The 25,419-nt window shown below is 48.8% G+C and overlaps 1 protein-coding gene across 1 annotated transcript in view; it reads right to left on the bottom strand.

Annotated features, from left to right (window-relative positions):
* The window catches only part of ACE2 (angiotensin converting enzyme 2), a 637,108-nt gene that overhangs the window by 263,911 nt on the left and 347,778 nt on the right, over positions 1-25,419 (bottom strand). Inside the window, exon 9 of the mRNA XM_078657651.1 lies at positions 21,749-21,975. Within this exon, the coding sequence (XP_078513777.1) occupies positions 21,749-21,975 (227 nt within the window). The remainder of the gene's footprint in view (positions 1-21,748; positions 21,976-25,419) is intronic.

Raw genomic sequence — 25,419 nt, 5'->3', positions numbered from 1 at the left:
CACCTGAAAGACCTCCACTGGCTTCCCATCAACAAGAGAATAACGTTCCGTCTCCTCACCCACGTACACAAGGCCCTCTACAAACTAGGACCCGAATGCCTCAACACACGACTGTCCTTCTACACACCGACCCGCCAACTAAGATCCTCCAATCAAGCCCTCGCCGCAGTTCCGCGCATCCATAGATCCACCATGGGAGGAAGATCCTTCTCCTACTTGGCGGCCAAAACTTGGAATTCTCCCCCCACTCACCTCCGCCTTACCCAGAATCACATTTTCTTCAGGAAGGAACTCAAAACCTGGCTATTCGATAAATAATGCACCCCCTCCCCCAAGCACCTTGAGACCCTCTGGGTGAGTAGTGCGCTATACAAATTCCTGAACTTGAACTTAAACTTGAGTGCTGTATTATCCCAGCTGGGGCATTATGGCATTTAAACTCATCAATCATTCCAACAAAGTCTTTGCGCCTTCGTGCTGCCAAGATCGTCATGTCCGAGTAGATTCTAAATGAGAAATTATCTGAAGTAGAGAACGATTTTTGTGGGATGCCTTGCAACAGGATTTGATCTTTGATTCTGCAGTCACCAAAATTAACCAAAATTGTTCTTGGAAACTTGGGATTTGTGTCACAAGTTGCTGGCACTCGATCTGCTCTGTTGATAGTCAGGTCACCAATGTCTTTTTTTTTTTCCTGGAGAACTACCTTACGCACCAGATCGTTTATTAATTGAACTGGCAACTGGCCTGCTTTGCGATCTTCAGGTATGCACATAAATCTTAAAATGGTGCGTCGAGCCCGGTTTTCAGGATCATCCAGAAGATCTTCAAGCCCAGCTTGCAGTCTAGTTAGACTGTTCCCCTGATCGTTGGTATCTGTTTCTAGGAAAGACATCTTCCGTTCAACCTGTGTCAAAAGGGTTGAGAGCAGGTGGAAGTTCTCATTAAGCTCGCCCAAGTGCTCATTAGTTTTACGATGCTCCCCTTCTTGGGAAATCTTAATTTCGCAAAGATCACATAATATCTGGCTTAATGTTGTCTCAATAGAAGTGGATGATATATTATGAGAAGGCACCTCTGTTGTTTCTTCCTCTATTTCCGTAAATATCATTAATTCTTTGCTGCGTACGGGAGCAACTTCTATCGCCATGGAAAGGGGTACGTCGCCATTGATCTTCAATTGCATGTTGGCTGGTTCGAGAGGATTGCTTTTGTGTACCTCCTTAGGCCCTCCCAAAGTGAAGAGAGGATAAGTTGATTTTCCTGATTTCTGGGACGTATATTCCAGGCATGCAGTTAACAGATCTGTTTGCGATTTGGAGGAATCGATTCCTGTCTTGGCTGTCTCAACTATGGAGGGGGTACTGCCCTTTTGTGTGTTTTTCCCTAGATCCATCTTGTTTCTTCCAGGCTGTGAAGGTCTATACTCCACCATAGCTGGAGAGGGAGTTGAGTGATTGGAAGAACAAGATTCGACTCCTTCGATATTTTGTTTTGGCTTTGGCTTCTTCCTCGTAGCCCATTTCTTTGCTGCTGAAGGGCCTCTTGAAATATGCTCCATTGAGGGTTCATTGTCTCTTGTGGTCTGCCTTGAGTCAGAGTAATGCCAGAGTTTACACAGGTCAGCAGCAAGCCGCAAGCCACATCCGCAGTAGGCAAACCGCCAGCGCAACAAACTTGGTTGTTCCTCCTCTCAAGGGGGAGCCTAAGGCTCTCCCCTGAGCAGATTCCACCCCCTCTTCCTAATCTCCTGGTGATTAGAGTTAGTCAAATCATCTATCAGCTATGACCACCTACAGCGTCTTTTTTTTCTTCCCCTTCCTTCTCTCTCGCCTTGTCTCTGCTCTCGGACCCCTTAGATTTATTGCTTCTTAGCTGGGTTTTGGAATTCCCAGTCTCCCTCAGCCTTCTCAAGTTCTCCTAATGCCCCTCTCCTGTAGTAGCCTTGAGTACCTAGGCAGCTTTATAGGGAGTTGGGTGAACACAGGAAGCCCTGAAACAGCGAGGAGGCGGAGGACAGAAAGACAGCCCAAAAGAAAAAAAAATCTAAAGCTCATCGGAGACTCACCAGTCGATTTTTCTACATTCACTTTTCCTGAAGATCGTGTGAATCCTTGTGTAGGAAGGTGGCTACCTGACTATGGTTACCCCAGATTTTTTGCCTGTGTTTAGCTGGTTTTTTGACTTAGTTGACCTGGTTCCCTGCTAATCAGGGCCCCAGGCCATCTGCTCTCTCTGTAAAATGGATTCCATGTACCCTAGGTACATACCACAATTGGAAATGGACTCCTTGTCAGCCCCTGTCTAATGCACTATAGGTGCCCAGGGCATAGGGGCCACCAAGGCCTACCAGGGGCTGCAGCATATCTTTTGCCACCCCTGGCTGGTTCTTAAATTGACACAACTGGCTGATCACTCAGCTGGGGTAAGGTGGTGTAACCACCCCTTACTTAGCTATAGTATACCTATATCTAAACCTATATCTGGACACATATAAACCTGTGAACCACTCCTATGGAAGGCCTCATCAATCCTGGAGGCAGAGTGCGTGGTTTAATGTGAGATGGAGCTCTAGCATGAGCTGAGCCTGTCTGAAGCTGTCGGGAACAACTCCCTAAGCTGTTTCAGGATAATGCCATACCATATACTCTTAAGTGCCTTATAATCCTCGCGGTTATATAGCAACTTTGGTTTGGCTTTATCAAAACATGTCGTGTAAGGTGTCATACGATTTGGAATACTATCCCCTCGCCAGTTCTGGCGACGGGGATAGCATTCCACCCCTCTAGAGGGGTAAGACATGTTACTTTACTTAAATGCGGTTAATTTCTAAAAGGACTTTAGATCCACAAAATGGATGCCTCTGCCACAGACAAGAGTCTGACCCCCTGCAGCTGACCGAAACTCAGCCAAATGGGGCCTGGACAAAGGGTTTCCTGTCGCAGGGGGGTGTTACCACCCTCCAGACAGGAGATAGTGGATTGTAGCAGGGAGGTTTGAAAGAAACCAGACACTGCTTGGGGCGCACAAGGCTGCCTGTAGGAAGGTGGCTACCTGACTATGGTTACCCCAGATTTTTTGCCTGTGTTTAGCTGGTTTTTTGACTTAGTTGACCTGGTTCCCTGCTAATCAGGGCCCCAGGCCATCTGCTCTCTCTGTAAAATGGATTCCATGTACCCTAGCTACATACCACAATTGGAAATGGACTCCTTGTCAGCCCCTGTATAATGCACTATAGGTGCCCAGGGCATAGGGGCCACCAAGGCCTACCAGGGGCTGCAGCATATCTTTTGCCACCCCTGGCTGGTTCTTAAATTGACACAACTGGCTGATCACTCAGCTGGGGTAAGGTGGTGTAATCACCCCTTGCTTAGATATAGTATACCTATATCTAAACCTATATCTGGACACATATTAACCTGTGAGCCACTCCTATGGAAGGCCTCATCAATCCTGGAGGCAGAGTGCGTGGTTTCATGTGAGATGGAGCTCTAGCATGAGCTGAGCCTGTCTGCAGCTGTCGGGAACAACTCCCTAAGCTGTTTCAGGATAACGCCATACCATATACTCTTAAGTGCCTTATAATCCTCGCGGTTATATAGCAACTCTGGTTTGGCTTTATCAAAACATGTCGTGTAAGGTGTCATACGATTTGGAATACTATCCCCTCGCCAGTTCTGGCGACGGGGATAGCATTCCACCCCTCTAGAGGGGTAAGACATGTTACTTTACTTAAATGCGGTTAATTTCTAAAAGGACCTTAGATCCACAAAATGGATGCCTCTGCCACAGACAAGAGTCTGACCCCCTGAAGCTGACAGAAACTCAGCCAAATGGGGCCTGGAAAAAGGGTTTCCTGTTGCAGGGAGGTGTTACACCCCCTCAGACAGGAGATAGTGGATTGTAGCAGGGAGGTTTGAAAGAAACCAGACACTGCATGGGGAGCACAAGGCTGCCCCTTGCATAATCCGGCCAAACCGGTTCTGGGGCACTCCAGCCCTCGTGCCAGGGCGGCCTGGATCAAAGGAAGGGGGTGTATCCACCCACTTCCTGGGTCCCACCCATAGGAGGGGACCTAGCAGGTAATCCAGCCCCCAAAATTAGTATAAGACTGGGAGCAGTGCCAATGCACTTTAGATCATCCTGAAATCACCTTTAAACTAAGAAGACGACTGGACTTCGACATTCTGATGAACAGAAGACTGAAGAGCATCTCCCTTGTGGCCTAGGAGGGGCCACCCTGTGAACACAGGCACCACCCAGCACCTCAACGTCTGCTTTGCCGCCGCCTCCCGCCGGAGCCCGAGTGCAGAGCCTGACAAGACCCAGCTTCCCAGACTTCTACCAGCCCGATCCACAGTCCCTGCAAAGAAGGGACCCGTGGAGGCACCGAGAGACGTGGGAGCGGACATCTTGAAAGACCCCCGAGACGCTGACTGCGCAGCACCCGAGGCACCCTCGACTCTGTGCTTTGGGGTTTGAGAAGCCCCACAATCGAGCAGCATTTGCACCAAAGTTCAGCCCTCCAGCATCTCCACGATCTGCGTGGGGCCCTTTTGCTTTCTGCCACTCGACTCGCCATCCCGGCCGCTTGTCACATGGTCAGCGGCCATCTTGGCGACGAAACCTACGATTTACACTGTGGGTCTGGTTGCTCCAGACCTGCCCTCGCTCCTGTAGAAAGGAGTACCCGCTCTGACCTTGCTGGTCCGAGTAATAAGCCTTTTTCACTTTCCCCGTGGCTTGCATTAGCCAAGGCTTGTTTGCTTCAATCGAGTTGCCGACACCGCCATCAGCTAGAGCCTTCGAGGGACAGCTCGTGATCGACTCCTGGACGTCCTTGACCTCTTCGTGTCCACGTGGCTGCAGAGAGAAGCAACACCTCATCAACTGTTTGCACCCGACTTTGCCTGGTTCCAATCTGGTTCCACGGTGGTCACTGGTCAGTGACTTTGAACACTGTCCCCTCTGCTTTCAGGTCTTCACCACTTCAGATCCACCCTTGGATCCACCGGACACTTCTCCTTCACATCGCCTGCAGCATCTTCAGCTTCAAGCGCCAAGAACCTGCGTGTCAAAACCCGACGCCACTTCGACCCTGTGCACCCGCTTCCTGTGGGTGAGGTAACTTTGCTCCGCCGGTGTTCCCACACTGGTGCACATCTCTAGGGTCTGTGTGTTAAGTTTTGTTCCTCTAGGTTCAGCGGAAGTGTCCTAAAACTCTAACTTTACACTTTTTACGCACCATTGGTTAACATTGGTGCATGCGTGCGCTTTCCGCACATCTCCCGAATCCCGAGGGCCATTCCCGACTTCAGCATTGCTTGTCCTGACTGCTCCCAGCGATTCCCTAGGCCCTAGGCCTAACCACTGTTCGATTGGTATCTCTTATACCACTTGTTTAGTATATGGTTTGAGTGGCCACCCGCCCTCATCCATAATTGTGCAACTTGTATGTTTAAACAGTGCTTTTGATTTAACGCTTGTGCCCCTTTATTCATAAAGAATACTGGGGATTGTTTTTAGTAATAAACACATATATTTTTATAATATATACTTGTGTGGTGTCCTTTCATTTGATATTACAGGATTGTATGTGGTAAAACAGCTCGCTTAACACGACCTCTTAAGTTAAGCCTTTAGGCTGCTTAGTCCATGCTACCCCTAGGATAGCTTGTCTAATAAGGTTGACTTACAACCAGACACCATAAGGGATTGTTTGGTCTGATAATAGGTGGTTCCAGAATTGGAAACATCACCTATCAGGCCAACTTCTCACATTGGTGAGCAGCGGTGCGGATTTGAGCTTGCTGTTGTTTTACCATTGCAATCTTTTATCAAATTGAAAGATCACATCAAGTACCTCTAGGTACATATAAATCAAAAGCTTAGCATATTAAGTTCTACTGAACTTAGTAGTTGTAGATTAAAGGGATTAGCACACCCTGACTACAACTCACTAGTAAGGTACAGTAGGAAAACACTTAGTGTAGGTAGGTGCATCACTTACACCACACTAGAGTCATGTCTGACACAGGAAAAGCCTCAGGGTCTACTCCTGTGACAGTTGACCTTACCCAGGCAACTTCCAGCTATGACAAACTAACCCGAAAGGACTTGATTGCCTTGTGCAAATCAAGAGGGTTAAAAAGGGGCAGAAGCCCCACCTGTCCAATCCTGATAGCCATTCTAGAACAGGATGACTTAGAAAGGGCGAAGGGAATTCCCCTAGGGTCAGGAGATGGAGAGAACCCACCAGTAACTGGTACCCCTCTGGGGGAAGAAGGAGAAGAAGGAGAAGAGGGGGATGAGGACTCAGAGGTTGAGGACACAGAAGACCAGGATCAGGAGGGTAGCCAGGTTGGAGTTGCCAGGCTTAGCCAGGCCAACTTAAACTTACTGGGGAATGGAGAGGGCCAGCACCTCCCCAGATCCTATAGCATTCTCCCAGGCAACAGAAGAGTGAGATCTCCCTCAGGGGACTCTCATATTTCTAGTGCCTCAAGAGAATCTGAGAGAGGTATGACTGCCTCTCAAAAGACTGAGCATAGGGCCAGAATGAGGGCTGTCAGACTCCAGATAGAGAGGGAGGAGGTAGCCCTGGCTCAAGCTAAACTTACCTTGGCTCAAGCTAGACTTACCTTGGCAAGAGAGCAGAAATTGAGTGGCTTAGATGCCACTGGTGGCAGCAATATTCCTAAAGAGAAACCCAGGTCCTATGATAGTAGAAACCTGACAAAGATTGTGCCCCCCTACAAGGAAGGGGATGACATCCACAAGTGGATAACTGCTCTTGAGAGAGCCTGCATGGTACAGCAGGTTCCTGAGGAACAGTGGGCAGCAATCTTATGGTACTCCTTTTCAGAGAAAGGGAGAGATAAGCTCCTCACTGTTAGACATGAGGATGCAAACAATTACAAAGTCCTGAAGAGTGTTCTGATAGATGGGTTTGGCTTAACCACTGAACAGTACAGGTTGAAGTTCAGAGACAACCAGAAGACACAGACTCAGGACTGGACTGATTTTGTTGATTGTGCAACTAAGGCTCTGGAGGGTTGGCTACATGGCAGCAAAGTACATGACTTTACAGGATTGTATAATTTGATTATGAGGGAGCAGATCCTAAGTAATTGTCAGAACCAGCTCTTACACCAGCACCTGGTGGACTCTGATCTGACCTCTCCCCAAGAATTGGGAAAGAAGGCAGACAAGTGGGTCAGAACCAGGATTAGGCCTAAGAATCAGGACAGTAACCAGAAGAAGGAGTCTACCAAGCCTCAAGATAAGGGTGGGGATAAAAATAAAGAAAAGACTTCCCCAGGGCCCCAAAACTCCAAGAATGGGGGCGGGTCCCAAGACACTTCTTCAACTGAGAAAAAGCCTTATTGTTATGCCTGTAAACAGGTTGGGCATTACAAAACAGACAACTGTTGTCCCAAGAATAACAATAAAGAGAATATACCTCCAAAGCCAGCTCCAACACCTCCTGTTACTGTCAGCAGTAATCCCCCAGGAAGTGGGAGCACACCCAGGAATCTGGGTGGGTTTACTTTTGGAGCCCAGGAGGACCCTGGCCTATCCAGATCCCCATCCCCAAATGATCTTGTTTATGAGACTGGCAGGGGGTTTGCCAACTTCTCTGATTGCCCAAATACTTTGAGCAAATATAGACAAGAACCCATCATCAATGGTTTGAAAGTTGAAGCTTTTAGAGACGCAGGGGCTAGCATCACCATGGTGGCTGACTGTATAGTCCCCTCTAAGCAACTTTTACCTGGTGCCACATACCAGGTAACAAACATTGATGGCATCAAAACAAATCATCCCATGGCAGTAGTAAGTCTCAGCTGGGGAGGTGTCATTGGCCCAAAGAGAGTGGCAGTGTCATCAAACTTGCCTGTAGACTGCCTACTTGGTAATGATTTGGAAATCTCAGCCTGGGCTTAGGTTGAACAGGAAATCCATTCTAGAATGGTAAATTCCAATGGAAAGGTTAGTGGGGCTGTAATGGCTATAGCCCCAATTCAAGATGTCCTTCCTGAAAAGGTTGGTAGGGCTGAGAAACTCTCTGCCCCATCTTTAGCAAAAGCTCTTCCTGAACAGAATAGCAAAGCTGTTATGATAACAGCAGAAACCCAAACTGAGTCTCCTCCTGAAAAGGTTGGTGGGGCTGTGATGGCCACAGCCCAAACTCAAACTGATATGTGTGTTGTGAAGCCTGAAATGATGGATAACTCCACACAAACTGAGAGCATGGAGGAGGAAGAGAAATCTCCCCCTCACCAGACTTTAGGACAGGATCAGCCTCCTCAGGGAACTGATCTTACCCCTGATGAAGGAACTGCCCCAGAGGTGGTTGGGCCTAGCCTGACAGAACCTCTGATGTCAGTGGACCCTTCTCAGGTGGGACCCAGTCTGGAGCAGGTAACCTGCCCCTCTCTCCCTTGCCTTAGCCAGCCCAGGGCTGCAGAGGACAAGAAGGACAGTGAGACCCAGAGGGCCCCCTGTCAAATAAAGCGCCCCCATCAAAAGATTAGGTGCACCAAAACTAGTAGCCCTAGTAAGGTGAAAACTTTAAAAACTCCTGAGGGAGCCCCCTTAGAAACAGTTAGGGACCTCCCACAGATGGATTCTGTTGGGCACGGCCAAACCTGGGACCCAAAGGGCCCAAACCTGAACTGTCCCTCCAGCAAGCCAAACAGAGGGACCCAGCCTCCAGCTTTAGGTAGCCAGAGGTTGACCCTGAGAGCACAGTGCAACTCAGTTAAAGAAAGAAAGGCACACATGGTGGAAGATAATTGGAGGAAGCCAAGCCCTAACTTAGTAGAGCCTCACTTCAATACTCCATATCCAAACCAGCCTTTAACTTAGCATAAACACACCCAAGGTAGTGATTCCCTATGGTGGAGACCCTCTAATACCCAAAGGGTGAGGGACTGCTTAGTGGACCATGAGACAGGGGGTACCCATGCTAGTGCAGGTACTTCCTTATATGGCCACTCAGGCAATATAGGCTTACCTGGCCAAGGATAGCCTTATCTCCTTTCGTTTGGGGGGGGGGGTTATGTAGGAAGGTGGCTACCTGACTATGGTTACCCCAGATTTTTTGCCTGTGTTTAGCTGGTTTTTTGACTTAGTTGACCTGGTTCCCTGCTAATCAGGGCCCCAGGCCATCTGCTCTCTCTGTAAAATGGATTCCATGTACCCTAGGTACATACCACAATTGGAAATGGACTCCTTGTCAGCCCCTGTATAATGCACTATAGGTGCCCAGGGCATGGGGCCACCAAGGCCTACCAGGGGCTGCAGCATATCTTTTGCCACCCCTGGCTGGTTCTTAAATTGACACAACTGGCTGATCACTCAGCTGGGGTAAGGTGGTGTAATCACCCCTTGCTTAGATATAGTATACCTATATCTAAACCTATATCTGGACACATATTAACCTGTGAGCCACTCCTATGGAAGGCCTCATCAATCCTGGAGGCAGAGTGCGTGGTTTCATGTGAGATGGAGCTCTAGCATGAGCTGAGCCTGTCTGCAGCTGTCGGGAACAACTCCCTAAGCTGTTTCAGGATAACGCCATACCATATACTCTTAAGTGCCTTATAATCCTCGCGGTTATATAGCAACTCTGGTTTGGCTTTATCAAAACATGTCGTGTAAGGTGTCATACGATTTGGAATACTATCCCCCTCGCCAGTTCTGGCGACGGGGATAGCATTCCACCCCTCTAGAGGGGTAAGACATGTTACTTTACTTAAATGCGGTTAATTTCTAAAAGGACCTTAGATCCACAAAATGGATGCCTCTGCCACAGACAAGAGTCTGACCCCCTGAAGCTGACCGAAACTCAGCCAAATGGGGCCTGGACAAAGGGTTTCCTGTTGCAGGGAGGTGTTACACCCCCTCAGACAGGAGATAGTGGATTGTAGCAGGGAGGTTTGAAAGAAACCAGACACTGCATGGGGAGCACAAGGCTGCCCCTTGCATAATCCGGCCAAACCGGTTCTGGGGCACTCCAGCCCTCGTGCCAGGGCGGCCTGGATCAAAGGAAGGGGGTGTATCCACCCACTTCCTGGGTCCCACCCATAGGAGGGGACCTAGCAGGTAATCCAGCCCCCAAAATTAGTATAAGACTGGGAGCAGTGCCAATGCACTTTAGATCATCCTGAAATCACCTTTAAACTAAGAAGACGACTGGACTTCGACATTCTGATGAACAGAAGACTGAAGAGCATCTCCCTTGTGGCCTAGGAGGGGCCACCCTGTGAACACAGGCACCACCCAGCACCTCAACGTCTGCTTTGCCGCCGCCTCCCGCCGGAGCCCGAGTGCAGAGCCTGACAAGACCCAGCTTCCCAGACTTCTACCAGCCCGATCCACAGTCCCTGCAAAGAAGGGATCCGTGGAGGCACCGAGAGACGTGGGAGCGGACATCTTGAAAGACCCCCGAGACGCTGACTGCGCAGCACCCGAGGCACCCTCGACTCTGTGCTTTGGGGTTTGAGAAGCCCCACAATCGAGCAGCATTTGCACCAAAGATCAGCCCTCCAGCATCTCCACGATCTGCGTGGGGCCCTTTTGCTTTCTGCCACTCGACTCGCCATCCCGGCCGCTTGTCACGTGGTCAGCGGCCATCTTGGCGACGAAACCTACGATTTACACTGTGGGTCTGGTTGCTCCAGACCTGCCCTCGCTCCTGTAGAAAGGAGTACCCGCTCTGACCTTGCTGGTCCGAGTAATAAGCCTTTTTCACTTTCCCCGTGGCTTGCATTAGCCAAGGCTTGTTTGCTTCAATCGAGTTGCCGACACCGCCATCAGCTAGAGCCTTTGAGGGACAGCTCGTGATCGACTCCTGGACGTCCTTGAACTCTTCGTGTCCACGTGGCTGCAGAGAGAAGCAACACCTCATCACCTGTTTGCACCCGACTTTGCCTGGTTCCAATCTGGTTCCACGGTGGTCACTGGTCAGTGACTTTGAACACTGTCCCCTCTGCTTTCAGGTCTTCACCACTTCAGATCCACCCTTGGATCCACCGGACACTTCTCCTTCACATCGCCTGCAGCATCTTCAGCTTCAAGCGCCAAGAACCTGCGTGTCAAAACCCGACGCCACTTCGACCCTGTGCACACGCTTCCTGTGGTTGAGGTAACTTTGCTCCGCCGGTGTTCCCACACTGGTGCACATCTCTAGGGTCAGTGTGTTAAGTTTTGTTCCTCTAGGTTCAGCGGAAGTGTCCTAAAACTCTAACTTTACACTTTTTACGCACCATTGGTTAACATTGGTGCATGCGTGCGCTTTCCGCACATCTCCCGAATCCCGAGGGCCATTCCCGACTTCAGCATTGCTTGTCCTGACTGCTCCCAGCGATTCCCTAGGCCCTAGGCCTAACAACTGTTCGATTGGTATCTCTTATACCACTTGTTTAGTATATGGTTTGAGTGGCCACCCGCCCTCATCCATAATTGTGCAACTTGTATGTTTAAACAGTGCTTTTGATTTAACGCTTGTGCCCCTTTATTCATAAAGAATACTGGGGATTGTTTTTAGTAATAAACACATATATTTTTATAATATATACTTGTGTGGTGTCCTTTCATTTGATATTACAGGATTGTATGTGGTAAAACAGCTCGCTTAACACGACCTCTTAAGTTAAGCCTTTAGGCTGCTTAGTCCATGCTACCCCTAGGATAGCTTGTCTAATAAGGTTGACTTACAACCAGACACCATAAGGGATTGTTTGGTCTGATAATAGGTGGTTCCAGAATTGGAAACATCACCTATCAGGCCAACTTCTCACACTGCCCCTTGCATAATCCGGCCAAACCGGTTCTGGGGCACTCCAGCCCTCGTGCCAGGGCGGCCTGGATCAAAGGAAGGGGGTGTATCCACCCACTTCCTGGGTCCCACCCATAGGAGGGGACCTAGCAGGTAATCCAGCCCCCAAAATTAGTATAAGACTGGGAGCAGTGCCAATGCACTTCAGATTTCCTGATGAAACATAAGAAACGAAACTCTGGACCCTTCGACATCCTACTCAACGTAGAAGACTGAAGAATCTCCCTTGTGGTCAAGGAGTTACCACCCTGTGCAAACAGGCACCATCCAGCCATCGACGTCTGCTTTGTCGCAGTTCCCGCCGGAACTCGAGCGACAGAGATCGACGAGATCAAGCTTGCCTGCCCTCCAACAGCCCGATCCACAGTCCCTGCAGAGCTGAGACCCGTGGAGGCGACCGGAAGCGTGGGGCACGCCATCTTGGAAAGACCACGAGACGCTGACCGTGCAGCCCACGAGTGACCCTCGAAGCTGTACACCGGGGTCTGAGAAGCCCCAACCCTGAGCCACTCTTGCACTGAAGCTCACCCCTCTACACTCATCGAGTGCTGCGTGGGGCCCTTCTGCTACTTTTGGCTCAACGCGTTGGCCCGGTCACTTGCCAGCCGGCTAGTGGCCCCTGTGCCGACGAACTTTGAAATTCGACCTGTGAATCTGGTTGCTCCAGATCTGCACCAGCTCCCCTGAAAAGGAGCCCCCACTCTGACCCTCCTGGTTCGAGTGAGAAGCAATCTCCCGGTTCCGCGTGGATTGCTTTTGCCAAGTGTAGTTTGCTCCAATCTTGAAGCCGACAGCGCCGACGGCGAGAGCCTGCGTGGGACAGATCGTGACCCGCTCCTGGACGTCGTAGATGCCCCAGAGCCCACGTGACAGCGGAGAGAAGCTCCTCGACGACCACCTGATTGCGCCCGACATTGCCTGGTTCCGTCCTGGTTCCACCCTGGTCACTGCTGAGTGACCCAGACTCTGTCCCCTCTGCTTTCAGGTATTTTTCGACTCAAGTCCACCCTTGGACTCCACCGGACACTTCTCTTTCACCCCGCCTGCAGCCCTTTCAGCTTCAAGCACCAAGAGCCTGCGTGACGAAACCCGACTCAACTTCGACCCTGTGCACCCGCTTCCTGTGGGTGAGGTAACTTTGCTCCGCCGGTGTTCCCACACTGGTACACATCTCTAGGGTCTGTGTCTTAAGTTTTGTCCCTCTAGGTTCAACGGAAGTGTCCTTAAACTTTAACTTTACAACTTTTACGCACCATTGGTTAACATTGGTGCATGAGTGCGCTTTCCGCACTGCTCCCGAATCCCGTGGGCCTCTCCCGACTTCAGCATTGCTTGTCCCGACTGCTCCCAGCGATTCCCTAGGCCCTAGGCCTAACCACTGTTCAATTGGTATCTCTTATACCACTTGTTTAGTATATGGTTTGAGTGGCCCCCGCCCTCATCCATAATCGTGCAACTTTATATGTTTAAACTGTGCTTTTGATTTAACGCTTGTGCCCCTTTATTCATAAAGAATACTGGGGATTGTTTTTAGTAATAAATACATATATTTTTATAATATATACTTGTGTGGTGTCCTTTCATTTGATATTACAGGATTGTATGTGGTAAAACAGCTCGCTTAACACGACCTCTTAAGTTAAGCCTTTAGGCTGCTTAGTCCATGCTACCCCTAGGATAGCTTGTCTAATAAGGTTGACTTACAACCAGACACCATAAGGGATTGTTTGGTCTGATAACAGGTGGTTCCAGAATTGGAAACATCACCTATCAGGCCAACTTCTCACATTGGTGAGCAGCGGTGGGATTTGAGCTTGCTGTTGTTTTACCATTGCAATCTTTTTATCAAATTGAAAGATCACATCAAGTACCTCTAGGTACATATAAATCAAAAGCTTAGCATATTTAAGTTCTACTGAACTTAGTAGTTGTAGGTTAAAGGGATTAGCACACCCTGACTACAACTCACTAGCAAGGTACAGTAGGGAAACACTTAGTGTAGGTAGGTGCATCACTTACACCACACTAGAGTCATGGCTGACACAGGAATAGCACCAGGGTCTGCTCCTGTGACAGTTGACCTTACCAAGGCAACTTCCAGCTATGACAAATTAACCCGAAAGGACTTGATTGCCTTGTGCATCTCAAGAGGGTTAAAAAGGGGCAGAAGTCCCACCTGTCCTATCCTGATAGCCATTCTAGAACAGGATGACTTAGAGAAGGCGAATGAAGTTCCCTTAGAGTCAGGAGATGGAGTGAACCCCCCTGTAACTGATACCCCTCAAGAGGAAGAAGGAGAGGAGGGGGAGGAGGACTCAGATGTAGAGGACCCAGAAGATCAGGATCAGAGGGGTAGCCAGGTCCTAGTTGCCAGGCTTAACCAGGCCAACTTAGACCTACTGGGAAATGGAGAGGGCCAGCACCTCCCCAGATCCCACCATATCATTCTCCCAGGCAACAGAAGAGTGAGATCTCCCTCAGGGGACTCTCATATTTCTAGTGCCTCAAGAGAATCTCAGAGAGGTATGACTGCCTCTCAGAAGATAGAGCATAGGGCCAGAATGAGGGCTGTCAAACTCCAAATAGAGAGGGAGGAGGTAGCCTTGGCTCAAGCTAGACTTGCCTTGGCAAGAGAGCAGAAATTGTGTGGCTTAGATGCCACTGGTGGCAGCAATATTCCTAAAGAGAAACCCAGGTCCTATGATAGTAGAAACCTGACAAAGATTGTGCCCCCCTACAAGGAAGGGGATGACATCCACAAATGGATAACTGCTCTTGAGAGAGCCTGCATGGTACAGCAGGTTCCTGAGGAACAGTGGGCAGCAATCTTATGGTACTCCTTTTCAGAGAAAGGGAGAGATAAGCTCCTCACTGTCAGACATGAGGATGCAAACAATTACAAAGTCCTGAAGAGTGTTCTAATAGATGGGTTTGGCTTAACCACTGAACAGTACAGGTTGAAGTTCAGAGACACCCAGAAGACACAGACTCAGGACTGGACTGATTTTGTTGATTGTGCAACTAAGGCTCTGGAGGGTTGGCTACATGGCAGCAAAGTACATGACTTTACAGGATTGTATAATTTGATTATGAGGGAGCAGATCCTAAGTAATTGTCAGAACCAGCTCTTACACCAGCACCTGGTGGACTCTGATCTGACCTCTCCCCAAGAATTGGGAAAGAAGGCAGACAAGTGGGTCAGAACCAGGATTAGGCCTAAGAATCAGGACAGTAACCAGAAGAAGGAGTCTACCAAGCCTCAAGATAAGGGTGGGGATAAAAATAAAGAAAAGACTTCCCCAGGGCCCCAAAACTCCAAGAATGGGGGTGGGTCCCAAGACACTTCTTCAACTGAGAAAAAGCCTTATTGTTATGCCTGTAAACAGGTTGGGCATTACAAAACAGACAACTGTTGTCCCAAGAATAACAATAAAGAGAATATACCTCCAAAGCCAGCCCCAACACCTCCTGTTACTGTCAGCAGTAATCCCCCAGGAAGTGGGAGCACACCCAGGAATCTGGGTGGGTTTACTTTTAGAGCCCAGGAGGACCCTGGCCTATCCAGGTCCCCCTCCCCCAATAATCTTGTTTATGAGACTGGCATGGGGTTTGCCAACTTCTCTGATTGCCCAAATACTTTGAGCAAATATAGACAAGAACCCATCATCAATGGTTTGAAAGTTGAAGCTTTTAGAGACACAGGGGCTAGCATCACCATGGTGGCTGATGGTATAGTCCCCTCTAAACAACTTTTACCTGGTGCCACATACCAGGTGACAAACATTGATGGCATCAAAACAAATCATCCCATGGCAGTAGTAAGTCTCAGCTGGGGAGGTGTCATTGGCCCAAAGAGAGTGGCAGTGTCATCAAACTTGCCTGTAGACTGCCTACTTGGTAATGATTTGGAAATCTCAGCCTGGGCTGAGGTTGAACAGGAAACCCATTCTAGAATGGTAAATTCCAATGGAAAGGTTAGTGAGGCTGTAATGGCTACAGCCCCAATTCAAGATCCTGAAAAGGTTGGTAGGGCTGAGAAACTCTCTGCCCCATCTTTAGTAAAAGCTCTTCCTGAACAGAATAGCAAAGCTGTTATGATAACAGCAGAAACCCAAACTGAGTCTCCTCCTGAAAAGGTTGGTGGGGCTGTGATGGCCACAGCCCAAACTCAAACTGATGAGTGTGTTGTGAAGCCTGAAATGATGGATAACTCCACACAAACTGAGAGCATGGAGGAGGAAGAGAAATCTCCCCCTCACCAGACTTTAGGACAGGATCAGCCTCCTCAGGGAACTGATCTTACCCCTGATGAAGGAACTGCCCCAGAGGTGGTTGGGCCTAGCCTGACAGAACCTCTGATGTCAGTGGACCATTCTCAGGTGGGACCCAGTCTGGAGCAGGTAACCTGCCCCTCTCTACCTTGCCTTAGCCAGCCCAGGGCTGCTGAGGACAAGAAGGACAGTGAGACCCAGAGGGCCCCCAGTCAAATAAAGCACCCCCATCAACAGATTAGGGGCACCAAAACTAGTAGCCCTAGTGAGGTGAAAACTTTAAAAACTCCTGAGGGAGCCCCCTTAAAAACAGTTAGGGACCTCCCACAGATGGATTCTGTTGGGCACAGCCAAACCTGGGACCCAAAGGGCCCAAACCTGAACTGTCCCTCCAGCAAGCCAAACAGAGGGACCCAGCCTCCAGCTTTAGGTAGCCAGAGGTTGACCCTGAGAGCACAGTGCAACTCAGTTAAAGAAAGAAAGGCACACATGGTGGAAGATAATTGGAGGAAGCTAAGCCCTAAATTAGTAGAGCCTCACTTCAATACTCCATATCCAAACCAGCCTTTAACTTTGCATAAACACACCCAAGGTAGTGATTCCCTATGGTGGAGACCCTCTAATACCCCAAGGGTGGGGGACTGCTTAGTGGACCATGAGACAGGGGGTACCCATGCTAGTGCAGGTACTTCCTTATATGGCCACTCAGGCAATATAGGCTTACCTGGCCAAGGATAGCCTTATCTCCTTTCGTTTGGGGGGGGGGGGGGGGTTGTGTAGGAAGGTGGCTACCTGACTATGGTTACCCCAGATTTTTTGCCTGTGTTTAGCTGGTTTTTTGACTTAGTTGACCTGGTTCCCTGCTAATCAGGGCCCCAGGCCATCTGCTCTCTCTGTAAAATGGATTCCATGTACCCTAGGTACATACCACAATTGGAAATTGACTCCTTGTCAGCCCCTGTCTAATGCACTATAGGTGCCCAGGGCATAGGGGCCACCAAGGCCTACCAGGGGCTGCAGCATATCTTTTGCCACCCCTGGCTGGTTCTTAAATTGACACAACTGGCTGATCACTCAGCTGGGGTAAGGTGGTGTAACCACCCCTTACTTAGATATAGTATACCTATATCTAAACCTATATCTGGACACATATAAACCTGTGAGCCACTCCTATGGAAGGCCTCATCAATCCTGAAGGCAGAGTGCGTGGTTTAATGTGAGATGGAGCTCTAGCATGAGCTGAGCCTGTCTGCAGCTGTCGGGAACAACTCCCTAAGCTGTTTCAGGATAATGCCATACCATATACTCTTAAGTGCCTTATAATCCTCGCGGTTATATAGCAACTTTGGTTTGGCTTTATCAAAACATGTCGTGTAAGGTGTCATACGATTTGGAATACTATCCCCTCGCCAGTTCTGGCGACGGGGATAGCATTCCACCCCTCTAGAGGGGTAAGACATGTTACTTTACTTAAATGCGGTTAATTTCTAAAAGGACCTTAGATCCACAAAATGGATGCCTCTGCCATAGACAAGAGTCTGACCCCCTGCAGCTGACCGAAACTCAGCCAAATGGGGCCTGGACAAAGGGTTTCCTGTCGCAGGGGGGTGTTACCACCCTCCAGACAGGAGATAGTGGATTGTAGCAGGGAGGTTTGAAAGAAACCAGACACTGCTTGGGGCGCACAAGGCTGCCCCTTGCATAATCCGGCCAAACCGTTTCTGGGGCACTCCAGCCCTCGTGCCAGGGCGGCCTGGATCAAAGGAAGGGGGTGTATCCACCCACTTCCTGGGTCCCACCCATAGGAGGGGACCTAGCAGGTAATCCAGCCCCCAAAATTAGTATAAGACTGGGAGCAGTGCCGATGCACTTCAGATTTCCTGATGAAACATAAGAAACGAAACTCTGGACCCTTCGACATCCTACTCAACGTAGAAGACTGAAGAATCTCCCTTGTGGTCAAGGAGTGACCACCCTGTGCAAACAGGCACCATCCAGCCATCGACAACTGCTTTGTCGCAGTTCCCGCCGGAACTCGAGCAACAGAGATCGACGAGATCAAGCTTGCCTGCCTTCCAACAGCCCGATCCACAGTCCCTGCAGTGCTGAGACCCGTGGAGGCGACCGGAAGCGTGGGGCACGCCATCTTGAAAAGACCACGAGACGCTGACCGTGCAGCCCACGAGTGACCCTCGAAGCTGTACACCGAGGTTTGAGAAGCCCCAACCCTGAGCCACTCTTGCACCGAAGCTCACCCCTCTACACTCATCGAGTGCTGCGTGGGGCCCTTCTGCTACTTTTGGCTCAACGCGTTAGCCCGGTCACTTGCCATCCGGCTAGTGGCCCCTGTGCCGACGAACTTTGAAATTCGACCTGTGAATCTGGTTGCTCCAGATCTGCACCAGCTCCCCTGAAAAGGAGCCCCCACTCTGACCCTCCTGGTTCGAGTGAGAAGCAATCTCCCGGTTCCGCGTGGATTGCTTTTGCCAAGTGTTGTTTGCTCCAATCTTGAAGCCGACAGCGCCGACGGCGAGAGCCTGCGTGGGACAGATCGTGACCCGCTCCTGGACGTCGTAGATGCCCCAGAGCCCACGTGACAGCGGAGAGAAGCTCCTCGACGACCACCTGATTGCGCCCGACATTGCCTGGTTCCGTCCTGGTTCCACCCTGGTCACTGCTGAGTGACACAGACTCTGTCCCCTCTGCTTTCAGGTATTTTTCGACTCGAGTCCACCCTTGGACTCCACCGGACACTTCTCTTTCACCCCGCCTGCAGCCCATCCAGCTTCAAGCACCAAGAGCCTGCGTGACGAAACCCGACTCAACTTCGACCCTGTGAACCCACTTCCTGTGGGTGAGGTAACTTTGCTCCGCCGGTGTTCCCACACTGGTACACATCTCTAGGGTCTGTGTCTTAAGTTTTGTCCCTCTAGGTTCAACGGAAGTGTCCTTAAACTTTAACTTTACAACTTTTACGCACCATTGGTTAACATTGGTGCATGCGTGCGCTTTCCGCACTGCTCCCGAATCCCGTGGGCCTCTCCCGACTTCAGCATTGCTTGTCCCGACTGCTCCCAGCGATTCCCTAGGCCCTAGGCCTAACCACTGTTCGATTGGTATCTCTTATACCACTTGTTTAGTATATGGTTTGAGTGGCCCCCGCCCTCATCCATAATCGTGCAACTTTATATGTTTAAACTGTGCTTTTGATTTAACGCGTGCCCCTTTATTCATAAAGAATACTGGGGATTGTTTTTAGTAATAAATACATATATTTTTATAATATATACTTGTGTGGTGTCCTTTCATTTGATATTACAGGATTGTATGTGGTAAAACAGCTCGCTTAACACGACCTCTTAAGTTAAGCCTTTAGGCTGCTTAGTCCATGCTACCCCTAGGATAGCTTGTCTAATAAGGTTGACTTACAACCAGACACCATAAGGGATTGTTTGGTCTGATAACAGGTGGTTCCAGAATTGGAAACATCACCTATCAGGCCAACTTCTCACACCTTGGATCTCTCCAAACTCCTCCAGATGGTTGGGGCTCCGTGGTACTAGGCAGTAAGTATTTCTTCCCCTGTAGGTGCCTCCAATATATCTCTGTGTATCTCTCGGAGCATGCACATTTTGCCCACGATAGACGTTGTGCAAAAGGGGGATAAAAGTGAAAGACCGCAGCTCCGCTGTTCCAACGCCTTGTGACAGGGGAGGCTCAGACAGCACAGGCAACATCCACCATTCGCCGCGCACCTCCTGCGCATCTCTGCGGCCACTCACGTGCCACGCAAGCTGGCGGCCGCCTCACCATTCAACAATGATTTTCCCTCGGTCAAAGCGATTAAAATGCAAAGAAATAAGGAAATACGACCACATCTCTCCCTCTCGAAGAGAACTAAAATGTCTCCCGGTTGAAGCACGTTCCAACTTCAGAAATGCATGTCTCACACTCAAAGCTCTTCTCACAGGTAAACCTACCTACCTGGAGTCCAAACTCAAAAAGGCAGGCCAGATGAAAAATCTCAGGAACACTAACACACTACTTCTCATTCCTCCCAAAACTCACAAACAATTAACCGTATCACTCTCCTTCTCTGGAAATGCCCCTAAAATTTGGAACTCCATCCCAGTCCATATCAGGACCAACCCCTCCTTCATAAACATCAAACTGGATAGCTTCCACCCAACAAGTTTGTCTGTCACAGGGATTTCGTCCACAGGATAATACAGCCACCTCAATTAGAAGGCATTTACATTGCCTGCCTTTTTGATTCACTTCTATGGTCCCTTCCAGGCCTTAACAAGATTCAACACAAGATAATGCTGTTTATTGAAATAATGTGTATTCGATTGCATCATGATAAATGTTGTAAAGCGCTCTGATACCTTTGGTCTGGCCAGCGCTTTATAAGACTCTTAAATAAATAAATAAATGCAGTGTTCCCGCTCGTGTTCGCCATTTTCGTGATTTTCTTCAAGTGCTCCCAGTCAAAGTTTGCTGTCCGCACAGCCGCTGTTACCCCTCCTCCGTAAGTGAGCCCCTCCATGAAGCAAGACGGGAGCTTTATGCGGTCTCTGTGATTACGGGGATGTTATAGTTTAGCTCAGATTTCACTTGTACAAAATCATTGAAATTCAGCAATTATAGTTGCCTGAGCTAACTATAGCTTAAGCCCCCGCAATGCACTGCTTATGAACTCACATCACCCATGCCATGTGTATGTGACATTACTGATGACATCTCTAATGACATCACTGATGATATCGAGGATGACATCATCCACAGAACCACTCACACACCCACTCACACATCTATACAACCACTCACACACTCACTTACTCATCCACAGAGCCACTCACACACCCACTTACCCACACACAGCCACACACTTACCCATACACATGCTCACACAGCCACTCGCCCATACAATCACTCACACAGCCACTGACTCACCCACACAGACACGCACACACCCACTCACTCACCAATACAGCTACTCACACACCCAGGCACTCACCAATACAGCCTCTCAACAGAGTCACTCACACACCCACACAACCACTTACATAGCCATTCACTCATATAAACACACACACACACACACACAAACACAACACAATAAACACACACACACATATAGAGACGAAAATAAAGGTGGCCCAATATAATGTTATTTGAAATAAGTGCTTTCATAAATATAAACTTAACCATTTGGCACAGTACAAAGGCCAAATGATGTATTATTTCTAAAGTATAGACTACCTAATATCATAAAACTCTGCTTTTTGACTCACCCACTGCAAAATACAATAACTCAACAGAGTAGAAAAACTATACTAATATTCACAGGGTGTGCTTAGTATGAATTTACATAGATTTAACTCATTGTATCACATGCACATTTATTTATAACCAGTCCACATCAAAAAAGTGAGGCATAAAATGTATATATGCAGATTGGCGGAGAATAGCATTATTACCATTGTTGACGACATGCTGTTGGCATCACAATCCACTTCAAAATTCACTCATGAGTTGTAGCATTTTACGTTCTGCTTTTCTCTATGAATACCACACACACACACACACACACACACATTTTCTCTTTCTCTTTTTCTCTATTTCTTACCTTTATTTTCCACAAATGTATCTGGCAGAAGACCAAGAGATTTCAGGTGCTCAGGAGTAGCAGCAGATAGTGACATGATTTCGCCCACGGCTTCATGGAATCCTTCGTTTGCCCCATCTCGCAGAAGGAATGGCAACTTAGAATAGGCCATGTCATACTCTATGTGTCCCATCTCATGATGGACAGTCAGGAAGTCTTCCATATTCACTTTCGTGCACATCTTTATCCTGTATATGATGTATTTGTCAGATGAGTGAAGGACAGCTAGCAGATAATTAACGTATAAGCATGACCTATGAAATGGCATTTCTCACAACAATGCTAATGTAAGAAATTGTTAAACACCCTTTCTTCTTTTAACCTATTCAAATCTTTGGTATTAAAGAAGGGGCTGTAGATGCTTGTGTGGCCTCTTCTGTATTACAAATAGTGCTAGCGCACATGTAGCGCCAGCGCTATCATTAGACAGTGTTCCCTCATTTGCATGGGGCATGGACCCATGCAAATGAGGGAATCACTTTGCCTTTGTGCCTGTGCCATTTTATGTATTCAGGCGCAGAGGCAGACATGCTTTAAGGGAACATACTGAAAGTGCACCAAAAATAAATGGCACACTTTCAGTGCGTCTTTTGAAGGCAGCACTCCAGAGGGGAGAAATTGTGTCCCATGGACCCCCACTGACATCCCTTTGCAAGCTGGTGCAGTCACTCACTGCAACCGCCTGCAAGGAGATCTCTCTCCTCCCTTGAAAGTGTAGGTGGGTTTCTGCCAGCACTGTGAAACATGGAGCGGTTTTGAAGCAGGCATTACTTATTTCGCCTCAATATGCTGCTAACAGGCCAGGGCGACTTCGCAGCTGCCCTGAGGGCAGCACGTTTACCATAATCATGCACACTTTCCCTGTTTGCACCTGGGGCACCCGATTTAAGGTGCACTGTGACACATACAGGGAAAGTGTAACCTTATGGGGGGCGCTTATTTTTCTGCCCCAGTCCTATCCTGGTGGATTGCAAGACTGTAAGAACTGCTAAGCAAAGAAAAAGAAAAGAACTGAATTAAGTCAGTTTTAGGAGACAGTTAATATGCTTGCACAGATCAAGAGGAAGACTACTCCACATTTTGCGAGTGAAATGGCAGAGTGCCCATATGATATCCAGCCAATGCGACTTGTATTTGCCAAGCAGAAGAAGCTCAGTCTTTTTTGTAATGCTGACAAATAAGTGTTTAAGAGAGAAAGAGAGCCAGGAGCACCCTTGTCCTGCTGGACAAAATGATGGGTATAATCACCATAGTTGACTGCCTTACAGTTATGATGTTTAATATTTTGGAATGGGGGGGGGCACTTAGACTTTGAAAAGTACAGGAGAGTGTGGATCCTTATGACACTCCACATTTGCTCACCATACTGCTGGAGCTGTATAGAGGCAAGGAAAAGATTTGGGTGTGGTTGGTCAGAAACGTGGCAAGCTACTTTGTAACAACCTCCTCAATCCATGTCCATTCAGTCATCAGAGGGAAATGCCGTGGCCCATCATATCAAACGTTGGCAAAAAATAAATCCAGAAAAATCACACCTGCAAAGTCTCTGTTGTCCAATGTTTTTCTATGGTCATATTCAGCCATCATTAGAACAGATTCCCTTGCATCCACCCGCGCATTTTGGTGAAGTTCCAGATTTACAAAGACTTGTAATCCTAGGAATGCATCAAAAGGCTACGCTACGAGGAGGAATATCTTTATTTTTCCTCATTATGTCCTCTTTCAACGTGTGCTGCCTTTTGCAGCACTAGTAGATTGAGGAAAATGCCTCTAAGGATTGTTTTTGTGCAGGAAGGTGTTTCTTCCTGCACAAAAACTATTCCGCCTGTAACACAGGAAGCCTTTCCCTATGGTGCAAGGGTGTCCAGGTCCCACACAGTGTGTCAGTGCAAGGAGAGAGCAGAAATGCTCCATATTTATGTAAATATGGAACATTTCTGCTCTCTCCTTTTGATGCAGTGCAGAAACTTTGCTTGCTGACCTGCATGCTGTGAAAATTTAGTAAATGTGTCCCTTAGTTGCCAGGGATCTACAATGCTTTTATCTTTCAGGAAGTGCAAGATCTATTTGGTAACAATTTTTTCCCAGCATTTTTACATGAGATGGAAGCAGGGCGACATGACAGTACTCATTACAATGTAACTGTCCACGCTATCCTTTTTTAGAAGAGTGTGACAACATTTCTAGAGATGGGGCAAACATCCTTATGATAATAACATGGTAACACTGTTGGTAATCCAGCTATCCTGGGTGACTAAGGTGAAGACAGACCTGTGGTTTGTCATAGTCTGACCGGGGCTTGGTAGAGGCCGAGATTTAAAGACTTCTGGGCTGTTGTAATGGCTTGGTATACATTCGGAGGATAATAAAGTGAAGTAACATTCCCAAAGAAGTCTTGAGATACTGGGTGAAGGTGATCAATGCATTCAGGGTGAAGGAATATGCTGAGTATTTCCAAAAGTTCATATGGAATATTGCTAGTCTCTAGGATTTTCCCAGAAAGGAGATCAGGTTTACCTTTAGCAAGGGCCTGTTTATAGAAGCTTAGTTATAACATATGTTTTGGCACCACCAACAATGTTTTTTTGGGAGAGGAGGAGCTTGCGCGCACCCAAAATGGCCGCGTAAGTTAGAGGCTCCCGAGCCCCCGCCGCCCCCAAGCGAATCCTGCACTTTATCCTGAAACCGGAACGCTGAAATTGGTCGCGGAAACGAAGCGGGGCTAGACGCTGCGATAGGCCTCCGCCAGCCCGATTGCCGAGGCCCGGAAGATTGCGGCCCACTCCTGCTGAAAGCCGGGGTCTCGAGTGGAAGGTAGACACCGGCTGAAGTGCGACAACACCGGGGCCAAAACCGGAAGTTTAAGGCTCTGCCCCATCGAAGCCCTACCTTTCTCTCCTTGCTGGCTGGCGTCCCCCCACTATGCACTGCCCCCCACAGACTGTGGTACTGGACCCGCTTGGGAGGTGTGCCTACGCCGTGGGGTGTGATTTTTGGCGCTGCTTATGAATAGTGCCTCAGCCCCATGTACATGGCGAGGTGACCTGCCTGGATTGTTTTGGCTGGGCTGGGGGGCAGAACTACTTACTAAGGGCCCTGTACTGGACCTTGGAGAGCCGGATACGGTCAGTGGTGGCCCCCAGAGCTGGCAATGGATCCGGAGCAATGGAGGTGACGCAGGAGTAGAGGGGCATGAAGTGATGGTCTCCGGTGTGTGAAACAAGGACGCTTTCCAACTCTGTGAGCTAAGGTGGTTTATTGGAAGGTTGTAACAGGGTGCGTCTACTCTGTGGCCTGGCTGCTGGACTGGAAATGGACGATCGGCGCGGTTTGGTGCCGACTGCGGCTGCATCGGGAATTCCTGTCCCCCTGGAACGTGCGGCTGTGTAGCTGGCGGTGGGTTGGATCGGATTTATGAGAACGGCTGTGTGCTCGCCCAAGCAGTGCTACCAGTGAGTTGGCGCTTCAGTTGCGGGCCCTCTACTGCGACTGGCCCTGGTCTCCACTTGATTACAAAATGGCAACCAAATTTGAGACTGAGAAACAACAAGTCAAGACGACCAGAGGAGCTAGATACGTTCAGGCCAACAACCTGGACTGTTACACGCAACCCAGGGGTGATCGCCTACCGG

Source organism: Lissotriton helveticus, chromosome 8, assembly GCF_964261635.1.
Source record: "Lissotriton helveticus chromosome 8, aLisHel1.1, whole genome shotgun sequence".
NCBI lineage: Eukaryota > Metazoa > Chordata > Amphibia > Caudata > Salamandridae > Lissotriton > Lissotriton helveticus.
Note: the sequence above shows the minus strand (reverse complement) of the source record. Positions and strands in the feature narration are given on the sequence as shown.